At 40.7% G+C, this 14,484-nt stretch overlaps 2 protein-coding genes across 4 annotated transcripts in view; both read right to left on the bottom strand.

The window, feature by feature from the left end:
- The window catches only part of NRIP3 (nuclear receptor interacting protein 3), a 56,715-nt gene extending 42,784 nt beyond the window's left edge, over window positions 1-13,931 (bottom strand). For 2 of the 3 annotated variants that reach the window (XM_060263152.1, XM_060263151.1), the window contains exon 1: window positions 13,540-13,931. In XM_060263152.1, coding sequence (XP_060119135.1) covers window positions 13,540-13,713 — 174 coding nt within the window. In that variant the 5' untranslated portion in view covers window positions 13,714-13,931. The remainder of the gene's footprint in view (window positions 1-13,539) is intronic. The other variant, XM_060263153.1, reaches the window with a different exon arrangement.
- Window positions 9,395-10,310, bottom strand: LOC132589869 (cilia- and flagella-associated protein 77-like). Its single transcript, XM_060262654.1, has one exon. The coding sequence runs from the start codon at window positions 10,262-10,264 to the stop codon at window positions 9,428-9,430; it is 837 nt and encodes a 278-aa protein (XP_060118637.1). The 5' UTR covers window positions 10,265-10,310; the 3' UTR covers window positions 9,395-9,427.
- Window positions 13,932-14,484: the final 553 nt, after the last annotated feature.

The following is a 14,484-nucleotide window of genomic DNA, read 5'->3' as shown; positions in this document are numbered from 1 at the left end:
GTATCTGATATCTGCTCTGACTCATGGAAGCTTATGCCCCAACAAATTTAAGATACCTAAGACTTATCATGTTGATTTTAAAAGATAAAGGTAAAGGTAGTCCCCTTGTGCAAGCACCAGTTGTTTCCGACTCTGGGGTGATGTCACATCATGACATTTTCACAGCAGAAATATAGCAGTGATTTTAGTGTACTGTACCAGACCTATGAATGCTCCAAGGTCTGTCCATATTGCAATTCACTATATGTGCTGAACACTCATAGAAATGTCAGTGAGTAAGACCTCTCTCATGGATTGCTACCTTGACATGGCGAGAGGGCATGCACAGTTTAATGAGGCTGTGGGCTATGCCATGCAGGGCCACCCAAGATGGACAGGCCGCAGCAGAGAACCCAGACAAAATGCAATCCACTAGAGAACGAAATGGCAACCCACTCCAGTATCTTTGCCAAGAAAACCCATGGACTATAACAAAAGGCTAAACGATATGGCACTGGAAGATGAGCCCCTCAGGTCGGAAGGTGCCCAATATGCTACTGGGGAAGAGCGGAGGGCAAGTCCAAGTAACCACAGAAAGAGTGAAGCGGCTGGGCCAAAGCCAAAAGGACGCTCAGCTGTGGATGTGTCTGATGGAGAAAGGAAAGTCCAATGCTGCAAAGAACAATATTGCATTGGAACATGGAATGTAAGATCTATGAATCAAGGTAAACTGGATGTGGCCAAACATGAGATGGCAAGACTGAACATCAACATCTTGGGAATCAGTGACCTAAATGGATGGGAATGGCAAATAGATCACTACATCTATTACCATGGGCAAGAGCCCCATAGAAGAAATGGTGTGGCCTTTATAGTTAACAAGAGAGTGAGGAACGCAGTAATGGGATACAGTCTCAAAAATGACAGAATGATCTTGGTCTGTATCCAAGGCAAACCATTCAATATCACAGTAATCCACATCTGTGCCCCAACGACTGATGCAGAAGAGGCTGAACTGGACCACTTCTATGAAGATCTACAACACCTTATAGAACTAACACAAAAAAAGATCTCCTCATCTTCATAGGAAACTGGAATGCCAAAGTAGGAAGTCAAAAGGTAACCAGAACAACTGACAAGTTTGGCCTTGGAGAACAAAATGAAGCCAAGCAAAGGCTAATAGAGTTTTGTCAAGAGAACAAGCTGGTCATAGCAAACACCCTTTTCCAACAACCTAAAAGGCGACTCTACACATGGACATCACCTGATGGGCAACACAGAAATCAGATTGATTACATACCCTGCAGTCAAAGATGGAGAAGCTCATTACAGTCAGCAAAAACAAGACCTGGAACTGACTGTGGCTCAGATCATGAACTACTCATTGCAAAATTCAGGCTTAAACTGAAGAAAACTGGGAAAACCAGTAGGCCATTCACGTTTGACCTTGATCACATCCCTCCACATACAGTGGAGGTGAAGAATAGGTTTAAGGGACTAGAGTTGATAGACAGAGTGCCTGAAGAACTATGAATGGAGGTTCGTGACATTGTACAGAAAGCAGCAATCAGCATCATCCCAAAGAAAAAGAAATGCAAGAAAGCAAAGTGGCTGTCTGATGAGGCTTTATAAATAGCTGAGGAAAGAAGGAAAGCGAAAGGCAAAGGTGAAAAGGAAAGAGTTACACAACTGAATGCCGATTTTCAGAGAACAGCAAAGAGAGATAAGGAGGCCTTCCTGAAGGAACAATGCAAAGCAATAGAAGAAAATAATAGAATGGGAAGGACAAGAGATCTCATCAAGAAAACTGTAGAAATCAAGTTATCGTTTCATGCAAAGATGGTCATGATCAAGGATAAAAACAATAGGGACCTAACAGAAGTAGAAGAGATTAGGAAGAAGTGGCAAGAATACACAGAAGAATTATACAAGAAGGATCTCAATGTCCTTGACATCCATACGGGAGCCCCACATACTCAATGTGCAACCCAGATATTTTCACAATGCAATCAAGTTTATCTCCGTGTGCATCCTCTTAGCCATTCTAAATGGAACATCTCACAAAAGACTGTACCAGCCAAGATGGGTAGAAGACAAAGACCAAGACCAACCCCAGTCACTTTAGATAACAATTTGGCCCTATATTGTCACAATAGATAAGTTTGTTCAGTTATGCTAAGCTCATTATTCCCTGTTACTTTCCAAACATAACCATGGAGCCTTCCCTTTTCTGAGGTCATATGCCACATGTCCCAGCATCATTTATTTTATTTATTTATTTATTTGATTTATATCCCGCCCTCCCCGCCGAAGCAGGCTCGGGGTGGCTTACAGTATAAAACCACAACAAACAATGAAAACCATACATATTATAAAATTATACATTCAATAATTAAAACAGTCAAAATAATTTGGTGCTAGTCTCTTTGATGTCATATAATTTCAATTTCAGTGGCAACAGTATTTCTTAAATTTCCCTACGATACAGGATCAGTGTCAGTTGAAAGTCAGCCGGAAGAGAGCGGTCTTACAGGCCTTGTGGAACTGAACAAGGTCCCACAAGGCCCTCACTTCCTCTGGTACTTAATTCCACCATCATAGCCCACCTGACCCCTGTGTCACAGGTCATCTGACCTCAGCCCCCTGAGGATACAAGGTAGTCCTTAAAAGATCTAACCCATGGTTCCTCAGGTGTGCATCTGACAGTATACCTACCCTGCTGTGTAGATTCACCCCCAAAACCTGATCAGTTTTGGGCCCCCAAAACCTGATCAGTTTTGGGCTCCCAATAGTAAGATACGCTGGCCATGTCTTGCTTCCCATTCCCTTTTTCGTTCCTATTGGAGTTTCACCTGAAGACTACGATAGGTAAAGTATCATCTTGTCTGTGTTTCCCTTATATGTTACCCCTATCAATTTCATCTCTATTTTTCTTAGGTCTGTATGAATGTTGAATGAATTTATGTCTTTGTATGCTTGACTGATTTTCTAATAAAACCAATTTATATTTTATCCAAATATTCTCCTCATTATTTGGAGGGAAGTTCTGGAGGTCATCTCCTGTATGCACAGGTTTCTGTATCTCGCTGAGCCATAGTTGCCCACCACTCTAATTCCCCTACCTCTTATTGAGGGCAATTTGGCTTACACTCTATAAAGATTGACTCATAGGACATCCTTTCCAGCCTGAATTGTTGCTTTGGAAGAAATGACGCAGCTTACTTCTGTGGACCACTGCCAGATAGTGTGCTGGACAGTGGTTCAGTGAATATCCCAAGGGGAAATGTGCTGATACAATCCCTCCACAGAAGGTTCACATTCTTTCCTTCATAATACAGCCTGGCAGGGACTGGGGCCAGAAAGACTCCAAGAGAGACTTAGGATCTCCAACAAAGAATTCTGAGAACCCTCATTAAAAAGTCATTCCCAGGATTCCTTCAGTGAAGCCATGAATAATATTTAGAATACAAATATATTTTCACATTACTCCAGTTTTTGTTTCCTCAGGATGTCATGTACAAATTTATGCTTAAACTAGGAGCTCTTTAATTCCTTGGACTCAAATGAAGAAATGTAGGATAGGTATGTTTAAATCCAAGCAAAATTTAGGAGCTCTTCCCTTTATTTAAAGTTCCATGCATCACAGCTATGAGGGTGGGCCATTTGGATTGGCTCCATGGGTCTTGGGGAGCAGATTCTAGCCTATGCCCTGCACCACTTTCATAATGAAAATGAATTGCTCCTTGAGGAGCTCCTTTTTGCCCAGCGGAAAAAAAAATATTTTCAGATGCTGAAAGTTGTGTGTCCATTACTTAATCACAGTACTGCAAAACTGGAAGTCAGCTGGCATGAAACATTCTGCTACAAGTCACACGGATGAAAAATGCAGTAGAGTAGGACATACCAAGCTATGCTTCTTCCTCCATTCCCAAATTGCCTGGTATACTGTTATGCAGTACTTGCCACCTCTGTTAAGCTACTCATCTGATTTAATAAACTTTGTGTTCTGTGTGCCTCTAATTCACCCCATTGTCTCCAACAATTAAACAGCAATAGTCTACAAATCATTTCCACCATTGTCATCTTTTTCTTCACTACCCTGTGACTACCACAAGCATCTTGCAATTGCTCTTAAAAGAATTAGACTTGCACACTCCCTAAGGCAAGATCTGTGTCACATCTTATGCTTCTCTGGCAAGCATCAACAAAGAGTGCATGCAACAAATAAGCCTTTAAATGGTGCAGAAATAGAGGATAACATCATAAACACATAAAATCCTTGTCACAGCTATCCAATACTAGAAACAAAATACATCCATGTCCAGCTACAATCTCTGCTAAATAGAGAAGGGATAGGTTGGTACATTAGCTTCTAGATGATTCCCCTATGGAAGTATGAGTTTCAGTCCTCTGGAATGCTTAAGAAACATCTACAAGATTCCAAGAAATATTTTCTCCTCTCAGAAGCTACTCACCCTTGCTTGCAGAGGTCTTGTGAGTATTCCGATTGTTAGATTATTGGATTAGGCTTTGTTTCATGCAATTTTAACTCATCAAAATTCCCTACATACCAATAACTTTTTAATCTATACATCAGAACTTTCTGATTTGAAACACCACAAAATGTATATATACTGCATTTTCCCCATGGCAGTATCATTATAATGAGAGCAATTCTAAGTAACCAGCCTGTAATGTAGAAATGAGAACACCCACAAAGAGAATAAACATGCAATTTTAACTCCACAAATACTAAACTATTTTGGTGTTCTGAATGTCCAAAGGACCACAGGCATAGAGGACACTATGGGACAGACTCAGTACTCTGCAAACACAGGCCAGATACAGCAAAATGAGTGGTGGGTTCCAAAGAACTGGTGTTATCCTAGCAAAAACAAAGAGGTGGTACCATCTGCCTTCCTCTCACATTGCATTTTTTCCAGCTAAAGCCTACTCTGACAACTCTGCTGGCACACCCCCAAGCTTAGCCAGAAAACATGATATTTAGACACACCAAGGGCCTTCCCAGAGGATTTTTTTAAAAGACTCAATTTTAACATTACAGCTACCCCAACCTCAATCCAATGCTACTGATGAAAAACAGAGTAGGGAAAAGAGGGGACAAAGATTTTCTGCAGGTTTTTTTTAATTAAGAAAAATGAAAAATAAGCACTTCCATGCTGAGGAAGGTGCATGCGTGCTCCAAAAAGCAACATTATCAATGAAAAAGAAACAAGAATGTTTTTTAAAATGGTAGAGTGTTGTGGGCAAGGTAGGGTGGAAGTAATATCATATATACTCCTGGGTGTTCATCCCTTTTGTTTTCAAAGGCTTTTCTATTCTCTTATTGTAATGCTCAGCTTCTTCAGAAGGAGAAAAAAGAAAAGTTCAGATTAAATGCCTGCAACAGAAGTTATGCTGTTTACCATATATTGTCACTATTCAGTAAGTACTTAGAATACTCATATCGTCATGTTCTACACAGCAATCATAAGCAGTTCAGGCACCCAGGATGGGAAACTGCATTCTCATAGTGACAAAATATTGTATGTATTCTTGCATATCTAGAAGATCATCGACTTGTTGAGGGAAAGCCATTTGGGCTGAATAATTGTTGTGAAATAATTGTGCAATGAAAAAGTCATTGATATCTTAAAATGAATTCTGGTTCTGTTATTATAGGTATATAAAGTTAGGGGAGAAATCACAAGTATGATTATAACATCATTAGCAACTATGAAAAGCAACACCCCAAACCATTTCTACAAACACTGACAATTATTATAGACAAAAATCAACTGGGAAATGTGTAAACCCCTATGTTTAATGACATTATGGCAACTTAAAATCATATGAGACTGTGCAGTGCATAAATATTTCCATCTACAGGTTGTTCCACTAATATAAAAGAGATAATATAAAAGAATGTCATTCAGGAGGCTAGCCGCAGAAAAGCACATAGTTAAGAAGAAAAAGAAGAAAGAAAGCAGGAAAGAATGTGTTCCCTGATGCAGTAGATCATAATATATACCACAATAAAACTTGAGAACGTCAGTCATACCAGCTGGTATAGTGAGATATCTTCACCTGGTTCCTACTGTGCTTTACATGGCATTTTCTCGTCTCTTGCACTTGGATCCTGTTAGGTAGTCTACCATTTTTGTGTTTCTTTTTATTGCCTGCTTGTTTTCTTTTTTTGCTGTTGTCTTGATATTTTCTAATGTTGGTTTAATTATCTTATTGATTTCAGATATAACAGGTATGTCCAACAGGTAGATCACGATCTAACAGTAGATCACAGAGGGGTCAGAGGTAGATCACCAGCCCCACTTCGTCTCATGGTTTGCTGGACAGGTGTTTGGGTTTTTTTGATGATTGTTTGGTGTGGTGGTATTTGATTATTGGTGCCAGTATGATGAATTCTTATTTTTACTTTTAGAACTGCATGTGTGGTTTTGGCATCATCCAGAGGTCTTCAGTTCCTGTTGATCTTTAATACTTTGGGACAGTGACAGTTTTGGACCAGATTCAGCCAGTGTTAACTTAGCACCCCAGCCACCCCAGTATAACGAAGATGAGTGTTCCAAAGAAGAGCAAAACCTACCACCTTCGTGATGAATGGGAAATGGACTACTTCATCATGGTGAAAGACAAGTGTTGTTGTCTACTTTGTAACGCCTCTGTATCCTTGCCCAAAAAGGGTAATCTGGAACGTCATTCTAAGGCTCTGCATAGCAATAAGTTTGATGCTAATTTTCCACCCAAAAGTGAAATTCGTAAACTGAAGCTCAACGAACTTAAATCTAAATTGGCTGCACAGCAACAGTTGATGGCAAAGCCAAGGTCACATTCGGTCAATGCAACCATGGCATCCTTCAAGGTCAGCAACCTGATCGCAAAGAAATGCAAACCTTTCAATGAAGGTGAATTTGTAAAAGATTGTTTTCTTGAAGCAGCAGACAATCTTTTTGAAGGATTTAAGAATAAAAAAGAGATTATAGCTGCTGTTCAAGATGTACAAATGCATTGGCGAGATGATGAGTACAGTTTCATCCTACAAGAGCAAATTTGAGCTAATGATGACTGACCTTGCAACAACACTTTTGATCATTTTCCTAATACGCAGGACCATCTGGGACAATATCCAAATTTTGTTTTTCAGAACGAGAAGTATGTGACAGAAATCTGTTCTGTTATCCAGGAATTTGAAAAAAGATTCTGTGACTTCCAAAGAATTGAAAAAGTTGTGAAGTACTTGTCATACCCATTCAAAGCAGATACGGACATTAAGGAAACTGCAGCTGCTATCAGTAGAAATTACTCACTGAACAAGGCATCTCTTGAAAACGAAATCGTAACCCTTAAAAATGACATTTTTCTCAAGACCCATGCTGAGCAAAAATCGTTTTGGAAGCTAGTGTCTAGAGACAAATTTCCCAACTTGAGAAGATGCAGTGAAGCTGTACACTCCTGTTTCAGTTCAACTTATTTGTGTGAATCTGTGTTTTCCCATCTGAAAATGACAAAGAGTACACAGCATTCCAACATGACAGATGAACATATCCAGGATTCCCTGAGACTGGCCCTCACGCAATATTCACCCAACTTCAAAAAGCTGGGGCATGAAATGCAGGCTCAGACGTCTCACTAATTAGCAAGAGCGAAGTTTTAAAGATTGCGCAAGATCAGCCTGGATCAATACTTGACTTACATTTAACACAAATTACTCAATAAAAGTTAAAGAAAGTTATTAAGACACTTAAAGAAAGTTATAACAATAAAAATTTAAGAAAAACTGTTCGCAGTTCTTTCTGGATCTTCGTCTCTCTGTTTTGTTTTTGCTTATTTTGCTTACCAGTAAATGACAGAAGGTGCATTGTAAGGGGGGGGGGGAATGAAACTAATTCTAAACTAATTTGAAACTTAATTTTCATGGTGGTAGATCACCAGCACTTTTGTCCGGAAAAAATAGATCACGACCTGTTCAAAGTTGGACATGCCTGAGATATAATATTGCTTTGGGTATGACACAAGGATAAGCAGCTAACAAATAATCTAAGGAAGTAAGAGGCACCCATGTTTCTGGAAGGATTCAGTAGCTCGGAGAACATCAAAGCCTCAAAGAATAATTGCTTCTGATAGCTGAAGCAATGCTCCTATGCATATTAGAAGGCAGCTAAAGAGGTGCATTCTTAGAAAGGGCAATGACTACTGCATACTTAGGAGACTACCTAGATATGTGCTTTCTCTCTCTCGCTCTCTCTCTCAGCTTCTACAGTGATCAAAAAGATAATCCTAATAAAGCAGTCCAGTGAGCATGCTCATTGCTCTCTAAGGATGTTGAAGGCAGTGGAAGGTTATTGAAAGGATGAAAAAAGTATAAGGGAGTGGAAAATTGGTCTGTTCGTGTCTCCAAGAGCATATTTGATTTTGAAAGGAAAGATTAGAATCAGAGGATACGTATCAAGAGCTGCACATTCCCAAACCCTGCTTCCATCATCACCCACCAGTATAGCAGGCACTAAGCTAATTCCATTTTGAAGCTAAAACATTCCACATTGAGGGAAAGAAGGATTAATTAGAATCAGAGGAAAAGTACTTCTTCCAATTAATTTCACCCTCATCACTCTCCAAATTTTCACAGATACACACACATATAAACCCCTCTTGTATTCTGCTGTTCAAGTTTAGGGCTATATGAATGGCTCCTCACCTAACTCAGAATCTCATCCATAAGAGCAACTGAACCATAGCACTAGCCTTCTTTAGTGGAGGCCTAGGTATTGTGCTGGAATTCAACAATTGTGATATGGAACAGGATTTGCTAATGGTTTATCACTCTCCCCTCATGAGTCCTCAGAGGCCTCTAACTTATCATTCTATAGCCTCCAGTTTTGTTCAGAAGAGAATTCCAAGGATCTGTGTAACTGCAAAACTGTAAAGCTGTTTGCTGTGTGGCATTTTATTAGGCTGTCAGCTATAATCCTGCTATTTCCAGTTAGAAAGAGGGCAGGTTTGTGTTTCCATAGATGGTTTTGGGATGCCTGAAAGAGTTATTCCCAGTTTGGCATCTATGTGCTCTGCTTATTTTGGCGCTTAATAGGCTTATGCAACATCACCATCCTGCTATCTACAAAGGCTGGCTGTGGCTGGCATATCAGCAGAGGCCAATTGTGTGCACTGTTTGAACGTCTTGTTAGTGCCACGAGCTGTGATACCACTCCTAAGCAGTAGTCATCCTTTTCTCCTTCCTTGATAGGAACAGCATGAAAGTTTATTAGCAGTGAAATGCTTTCTGCCTGTGGTTACCATTTCCTTAATTAAAAAAAATTGAAAGAAATTTCATTTTAATATAGTCAATGACATCACACAGTCCTGGTGAGGGACTATGTACACAGCAAGTGTACTTTTTGAGGTACAAGTTGTACTGGTTTTATAAACCTGAGTCCTATAGATGTGTATAAATGCCTCGAGCAAGTTTTCCACGTCGAACTGGCACTTCTTCTTCTTGGGCTTTGAAAGCATTCACACGATCTACTCGAGTGGGGAAGGTGTCCAGATGGGCAACTGTTTTCCCAAATCTTGGCAGATGCCACAAGGGATCCAGCTTTACTGGTATTTGATGTCTTCTTATCATGACAGCAAATGTATCATACCCTTTCTTGAGTCTTTTCTCTTGAAGCTTCTTTGTCTGTTCATGAGCCAAGCGAGCATTTTTCTGTTCCTGCACCCACAAGTCTTTGAACTTGTGCTGAAGAACATCTACAATAGGTGTAGGAGTACGATTTGGCATCCCATAGGTCATCGCATCAGGAAGACGAGGTGGATCTTTTGGAAACCTCTTGTAATCGTGTTCCTGTATGCATATATCATGGGCCTGGTGATACCGGCAAAGTTCTTTTGCAGTTATCAGGCCAGACTTAATTCCTTTATAGTTCAGGGCTATAAAGTCCTTTGGCTTCTTTTCTTGCTTGGTGATAGAGGAAACCATCACCTGCCAGTGGCCAATGGCTTCAGGAACTCCTCCATCTGTCCCTCGCAGGGTTAATCCATACACATAAGCCGACCCAGGAAGCTTTGAACGTATTCTGCGTGTCCTTCCTAGCTCAGGCTTTAGAATGAGGTGGTTCTGCAGCATGGAGTCTCTTACCACCCCAACCCTCTCATTATCTGAACCTGGCTTGATGTCAGCTTTTGTCAGGGGTAACAGAAGAGGGGGACAAATGTCTCTAACAGTAGCTTTCCTTTTGGCCTTAAGATGGGGCTGCCTTCCAAATGAATCCATTGCTGATAAATGAGTATTAAACAGATACTTTCATGCTTTGGCTCTCTCTTTCTCTCATGAACAAATATGATGCAGCCTTTTAAACCACCTAAGTGTAACTTGAAGCTTTGGCATGACATCACAAACCATGCAAAATTTATTGTTGTGATTCACTGTGTCATCAAAGCCTGATCTCTTTATTCATGACTTGTTAGTAAACCACTCATTACAAAGTTTGCAAGGGGGGAGAGCTATCAGATCCAATAGCTTTGAGAACAAAATTTACATTGCATTCTTAGTCATCTCAGGTATGTAACTTCTGTTTCTGGGAAAAGTTCACTTTTAATTTCTAAATTGCCAAAACAGTAATAACACCAACAATTTGTAAACCCTGCAAAGCCTTTTTCTACTTTTACAATTGGTATTAAATTTTCCAACTACTCCAGGATATCTACCTTTTACAATATTTAAAATATTTCTGAGTTTCCTTTTGGAATTATATTTGTATTGGTAGAATTAATGAGCAGGGTATTAGCAAGACCACCATGAGACAAATCTTAATTCTACCCTAAAGTATGCATATCTAGAAAAGTAAAATTTCTGGAAAATTGGAAGCCCTTTTGTGTGTGTGTGAACAAATAAAAAATTGTGTGTGTGTGTTTTGAAATATATGCAGTAATAACTTTCCAGTCATCCTCATGCCTATTTTCATGTTTTAACAGCATAAAATGCATAATTCATATTTTAGCAGGTGAAATTGTATTATCTTAAACATTTAGGGAATTTCAAAGTATAAATGCCTCACAAAGCTATCCTAAGAACATTTTCATGATGGAGTAAGCACCACTGAACAAGCCTAAGTAAGATTCTGAGTAAATCTGCTTATGATTGCTCTCTTTGTTTTTTACAAGCAAAATGCGGAATGCAAGCAGAAGGCTGGATGGGCAGGACAACATGGCACTCATGGCCTGGTGTGATTTTTTTTTATCCCCCTGCCACCTCCGATCCAGGATCCAAGCCAGGTTCTGCCTCCTGCACGCTCACTGCAAAGCACCCTAAAGGCTGAGGGAGAGGAGAGGGAGAGCATGCCAAAGACGCATGGTCCAGGGAGAGGTGAGCCAGAGGAGGAGGAGGAGACTGGACATGGTTTTCCATTGAGCAGCTGTGACTTCTCAGAATCCTGGCAGTGGTGCCTAGGGGGAAGCTGTGGCTCCTGCTCTGGGCTATGGGCAGGAGCCCTTGGGTTACCACCTCCCCCTGCCCCACAATCTGCAGCCAATAGGGCTGCCAAGCCCCCAAACGATCCGGGAATCCCCCGCACCGGAGGTTCTCAACTCGCCGGCCCAATGAACCTCCCCCTGTGTCGCTGACATGATGACGTCACCCGGAGGTGACATCATCAAAATCGCAGTGCACACGTGGGGCCACTCTAGGCGTTTCCGGGAAGACTCTATGGTTTTCCCAGACGCTTTAGCCATTTGGGAGGTAAAACTCTATGGTACAATAAGTACCATAGAGTTTTAACCTCCCAAATGGCTAGAGAGTCTGGGAAAAACATAAGAGTTTTCCTGGAAACGCCTAGAGCGGCCTGTGTGTAAGCTGCCATTTTGATGACGTCACTTCCGGGTGATGTTATTACGGCACATGCATGGAAATGTCCCCTGCTGGGGCTTGAAGAGGACTTGGCAACCCTAGCAGCCAGGCAGGCAAATGCGGCACTGCTGGCTTGTCTGATTGGCTGATGGCTCATCTTCCCTCCTCCTTAAGTCACTTCTGCCTCACATTTGGAAGCTGCAGCAGATCCCAGCAAACGGGAAGATGTCTCCAGCTATAATGGCCAGCCACTGATGGAGAAGAAGGCAGTGTAGGCAGGGAGTCAGAGGGCCTGGGCTGGGTGAGAAGTTGGGGGGCCAGGCCCCAGGAGGCCCCACTGTGGTTATGAGCCTTAGGGGGCCTCTTTGGAGAAAACACATCTATATTTTTTCCTAGGGTTTTTCCCCCTTCACATCTCTAGGCATTGCCCAAGGCTCCACAAACCATATTCTACCCCCTGGATTCTGCTTCCTCCTTCCTTCTTTCCCTTCACCTTTCTCCTGTTTTCTTCTTGTTGCCTAAAGCTATTCAGTCTAGATCTAAATATGGCACCATCAAAAGAGAAATAAAGATAATATGTGAGTGAACAAGCATGTACTCATGGGGCAGATAATATAATTCCGTATTTAAAGCCACACTTGCGAACCCAACTGGATTCATAGTTTTATTCAAAGGGTTGATATAGTTTTTAGATATGTTTGCTATGAATGGAGAAACATATAAACACATTTTAGCTATGGTATGGTCTGAATTACATATCTAATCCTTGGCAGTATGAACAATGTACCAGGCTAAATTTGTATAACCCCACCATTCACCATATTCAATTATCTATTGTCACATATTGTGAGATCAAATATATGTAACAAAATAAGACATAAACTCTGGAGGAATTTTTTTAAAAACCCACTCACCCACAAATGTCCCTACTTTAATATATTTTGGCCTCAGTTTCAGTGATGTTCTAATGTTTGCTTCTATTTAAAGAAACTTGGAAAGCTTTCAAAATGTGTGATCTGGAAGAAAGCTACTTTCTCACTAAATAGGAAAATATGTTCTATGCTTAGTCATGAAATAATAATTCAACAACTGAAACACTTATTAGGAAACAAGCCCAATTTGACATCAGCTGGACTCCCTTTCAAGAAAAAGTAGCTAGCACTGGCTGTACCCTAATGAAGGGAAGTTAAACTACAAGCACAAAAGGTAATTAGCCATTTTAATCTCTAAATTTAAATTCCAAAAGTCCCTCCTCCATCATCTTACTGTAGTTTATATTTAAAAGGATCAATATTTCTCATATTAAAAATTTCTGGAACAAATCAAAATGGCTCATGTTAGATACAAGGTGTGGACATTTAACCAGGCCATTTAACAAGACAATCCATCATCAAGAAAGGAACACAAGAATGCTTTGTTGCAACACTACACATGAACAATACAATCCATTTTTATCTCCAAAAGGCAACCCCTCCCCCCAACCAAATTGTGCGGGAGAAGCTGCAGAAGCTTTCTCTTCTCTCCCTCTCCTTCCCAAAGAGCTTAATTGTTATGCTAATTTCCTACCTCTTTCAAAGGCAACCAAGCTCATTCATTACGCTCCAAGGATTAAAAATTAGAATACCAACAGAACATGTTTAACATTTATCTTTCAAATCAACATTTTATCCATTTTTTTGTGGGGGGAGGACCCCTCATCTTACAGTGTCTTTTGAAGTTCCCAGTTTCTTCAGCCCATCTAATGGCAGCAGGTCAGCAGAGTCCTTGTGGTTAAACTGAACCGCTTGTTTCATTCTTCTCTGTTGTCGGAGAGATGCTGCTTCCCTCATGTCCACGTCCTTCCTTGTTGGCTCTGTGAGGATCCCAGAGTAAAACATATCTGGTTCTGTCTGTCTGTCTCTCCCTCCCAAACTGCAGCTACAGAAAGGAAGGCTTCAACGCTCTATTGTGTGCACTTTATAACAGAATCCGCGTGACGTTTTCAGAACAGCAGATAACCCAGCCAGTGCAGTGTAGTAAAGGAGGGGTTATGCACATGACACTGTGTTACACATCCACCATGGCATGGGCAAGCTCAGAATCAATCTAGAGAATTAAGTCACGCCCTACCTTCCTTTTGGAAAACAGTATTGCCAGAGGCTGGTCTGCCTTGTGTGCTTCATTCATCAAAAGAAAAAAAGCAAGACTTTCTAAAATGAGCTTGTAGTTTCTTTCAAATCAGCCTGCTTAACATTTCCTTGTTGTAAAAGGTAATGTGGTATTTATTTATTACTGTATTTATAGTCCCAACTTTCTTACGGAGATTCAGAGTGGATTACACAGCATAAATAACAATCCATAAGAAGAGAAATGTAGTAAGTACAGTGCTGATGGATACAATCAATATAACTATAAAAAGACAGAATAAGCAATGTACTTGGACTGCCAAAATCTGCATTATCATAGCATGGGGGAGGGGGGGGAGTTTGCACACCTGCAGCCAAGCTATCTACTCTAGTTATATAAACCAGTGGTAGCCAAACTTAACGTAAGAGCCACACAGACTAACCATCAGATGTTTGAGAACTACCAAGACATGAAGGTCAGATGTTTGAGGGAGGGAGGGAGGAAGGAAGGAAAAAATAGATGGGGAGGGACGAGAGAGAGAG

Source organism: Heteronotia binoei, chromosome 21 (genome assembly GCF_032191835.1).
Source record: "Heteronotia binoei isolate CCM8104 ecotype False Entrance Well chromosome 21, APGP_CSIRO_Hbin_v1, whole genome shotgun sequence".
Lineage (NCBI taxonomy): Eukaryota > Metazoa > Chordata > Lepidosauria > Squamata > Gekkonidae > Heteronotia > Heteronotia binoei.
The sequence above is the reverse complement of the archived record's forward strand: the minus strand, read 5'-3'. Positions and strand labels throughout refer to the sequence as shown.